The 3,378-nt window shown below is 37.1% G+C and overlaps 1 protein-coding gene across 1 annotated transcript in view; it reads right to left on the bottom strand.

The window, feature by feature from the left end:
• The window catches only part of LOC113234860, an 18,172-nt gene extending 16,867 nt beyond the window's left edge, over positions 1 to 1,305 (bottom strand). The window contains exons 1-2 of the mRNA XM_026470382.1: positions 1,229 to 1,305; positions 656 to 731 (exon numbers count right to left, since the gene is read on the bottom strand). Of these exons, the coding sequence (XP_026326167.1) occupies positions 656 to 731; positions 1,229 to 1,305 (153 nt within the window). The remainder of the gene's footprint in view (positions 1 to 655; positions 732 to 1,228) is intronic.
• Positions 1,306 to 3,378: the final 2,073 nt, after the last annotated feature.

Here is a 3,378-nt window from a genome sequence, read left to right as displayed (position 1 = left end):
AAAACGTACATACAGCCGAACGTATAACCTCATCCTTTTTTTTGAAGTCGGTTAAAAATGCGTGTTAATGTAAGTGAGTTTAAGTGTACGTGAGCTCTAATATAGTGGCGACTGAGGCTGAGATTTAAAAATTTATGATTTAAAGTTTTGAGTGGCATTACAACTGTTATGGACAGACGTATTGCTTACCGTCAAGTGCACGATTGTTCGCCCCGTCACTTGGTATAATAAAAACTTGGTATAACTTGAGGCTTTTCAAGTTGAGAGTGAATAAGGTTTTAGGTGTGCATGCTCCATCGTCGACTTCTCACTTTCCATTAGGTGTGATGGAAGTCAAATGCGCACAAATTTTTAATATAAAAATGTCTGCAAACCCCTGTAATCATCATCATCATATCAGCCGAAAGACGTCCACTGCTGAACATAGGCCTCCCCCAAAGACTACCAGACTAGCCGGTCAGACGCGACCTGCATTCATCGGTTACCCGCCGCCCTTACCCGTGCATTTAGTAGGTGACCGTCCCACTGAACGAGGAGACCCGTAGAAGAAGCAGTTGGCAGGGTACGTAGCAGGGCAGAGAGATTCTCGAGTGGAGATCGCGAACCGGAAGGCATTCAGTGGGACCTCTGTAGTGGTAATTAAAATTGAACTTACCCCGTAAAGGCTCGTGGGTGGAAAGATTAAGGCCCTTTTTTGAATATCACTCTTCGTAGACGAACAAACTAAAAACCTAAAACACAAACATTGAATATTGATTACGAAAATAACATAAAAACAATATCATTTCACATATCACTTACAATATGAACAAAATGTTATTACACTTCATTTTATAGTAGTTACAAAATATAAAGGACGTTTCAAACTACGCATACACTCAAGTGCAGTATTAGTATCTACTAAAGTAACTTCCACATTGTTGTGCTCTACATTTGACACCGTTCTTTAGAAAATTATACACTGTTCGCTATATAACGGTTCAGCTATTTAACTTAACTTTGTGACTGAATTGTCTGACTCAAAGTGCGCCAAATTTAGGTGTTAATTGTTCTAGAAGATGGTTCGTGTTATTTTGTTAATGATGCTTTCATAGTTTAAAGGTATTTCAGAAAAGTTTACAAAAGTGCTTTAATGACATGAACGTCATAATAATAGTTATATTTGATTTTATTATACAAACAGATAACAAATTAGTTTAAGTAAGAAATAAAGCGCAGCAAAACAAACCCTTTTGGGTTTTGTCGTACGTTAATGACGTAAGTAGTGGTGTTGGGGTTACCACGGTGCCGTAGTGCATCAGGCATGTTCGCAGAAGCTCACACGGATCTGCCGTCCGCTAACTAAATATTTTTTTGAGAAATCATAAAAAACCATAACCCAGTTTTAGAATATTGATATTGTAGCTTTGCATCGTTAGGGTAAGTTCTGATACATCGAACGCGTTAACTAATTTTAATTGTTTTTAACCGACTTCAAAACAGGAGGAGGTTCTCAATTCGACTGTATGTTCTTTTTTTTTCTCTTTTTTTGTATGTATGTTACGCGATAACTCCGGTATTTGTGAACCGATTTTCATGATTCTTGTTTTGTTGGAAAGGGGGTACTTCCATAGTGGTCCCATTTCATTTTGAAGAAAATCATTTGCGTCGAAGGGTGGCTGTTCACGCATGAAGATTCATTTAAATAAATAGCGCCTAACTTTAATTTAGGAGCAATTACTTTAATGGTTGGTTTTTGCAATTTCTCCCATTCAAGGCATTTTTCTCTGAATATACTTTGAGTAGTGTCGTAGTGAGGACCTATTTTTATTATCTCCAGTGTCAAGTCCTGTATAGTGGCGAACTATATTTCAATAAAACTTAGCAAATAGACGTAATTCCACGTACTTTTGAGGTCAGTTTTTTTAGTACTCTGTACTGAGATTATTAAAAGTTGTGGTGCTCTTTCTATTTAAAACGGATATTTGTCTCTGCTACGGTTTAGTTAGTGGACGCCAGGGATGGCTTTCGTGCTATTCTTAGAAAGAAAGCTGCCTCGTGACTGGTAAGGTAGACTGCCCGATCATACTTCATTGCATGAGATTGCATTAGCTTTAATATGAGGACTATGTTTTTTGTTTTTTTCATTTTGGTAGAACATGATGGGACTCCATATATAATTGTGTAACTATTACAAGATTATGTAATGTATTTGTTTGAAGTAAAATAATTTTTTGTTTATAAATGCAATATTTTTTTGTGACGGGACGAACGAGTCGTGTGCCTGATGGTAAGCTACACGCCTGTCCATAACAGTTGCAGTGCCACGCAAAGATCTGAGGGGCACTGTCACTGCGCCCGTCAACATGAGACATAAGTTGACAAATCCCATGTGCTGTAATTTTACCAGCGCCCTTACCCTTCAAAACTGGAAGGCAGTAATACTAACAGTACTGCTTATCGGCAAAAATAGATTAGGTGGCAGTACTTTCCTGGGCGAATTCTTTCACAATGAGCTGTACTGCGTGCTGTACTTCAAACTGTAGACTTCAAAAGTAACAACAGCCAGTTTTAGATTTGAGCGGTGTTGGTAAGCGTTGTTACATATCTACTGTTTGACACAGGGGGTGGCTTGGCATAAAGAATCAGAGCACGCTAACTCATATGGCTTTCACCGTTACCTTGTTGCATATTGTTCCAATTTATAGTGTAGTACAACGCAGCATTGAGTATATAATAAGAAATAAACAATGAAATAATATCTATAATAAAATGGTTACAAGATAATAGACTACAAATTAATCTGAGTAAAACTGTGTATATGAATTTTAGACACAAAATTAATAAAGTATATACTCAACATAACATAAGCTATATGAATACAAAATTGAAGGAAGAGGAAGTTACTAAATTTTTAGGAATATACATAGACAATAATATAACATGGGAAAAACACATAGAAATCTTATGTATGAGAATAAATAGATTTGCGTACGCTTTGTGGAGACTATCTAAAGTAGTAGACCAAGATGCATTACTAACGGCTTACCACGGATATGTAGCCTCAATCATAAGATACGGTATTATGTTCTGGGGTTATGCCAAACGAAGTACGGACGTGTTGATTGCACAAAAAAGGTGCATTCGGGCAATTTATGGGTTGTGCCGTGTGGACAGCTGTATACCGCAATTTCAAAAACTGAGATTATTAACAGTTCCTTCAATATATATATTTGAAACGGTTCTTTTTGTTCGGAGAAATCTCACACTCTTCAGCAAGGTGGAAAGTACACGAAGACACAATAAATTGAAACTGGTTGCCTGTAAGACTACCCTCTTTCATGATAATATTTGTGCGGTGGCGCCAAAACTATACAATAAGCTGCCTAATTATATAAA

This window comes from Hyposmocoma kahamanoa, unplaced genomic scaffold, assembly GCF_003589595.1.
Source record: "Hyposmocoma kahamanoa isolate Upper Pololo Valley unplaced genomic scaffold, ASM358959v1 86, whole genome shotgun sequence".
In the NCBI taxonomy this organism is placed as follows: Eukaryota; Metazoa; Arthropoda; class Insecta; order Lepidoptera; family Cosmopterigidae; genus Hyposmocoma; species Hyposmocoma kahamanoa.
This window is presented reverse-complemented; position numbering and strand designations above follow the sequence as displayed.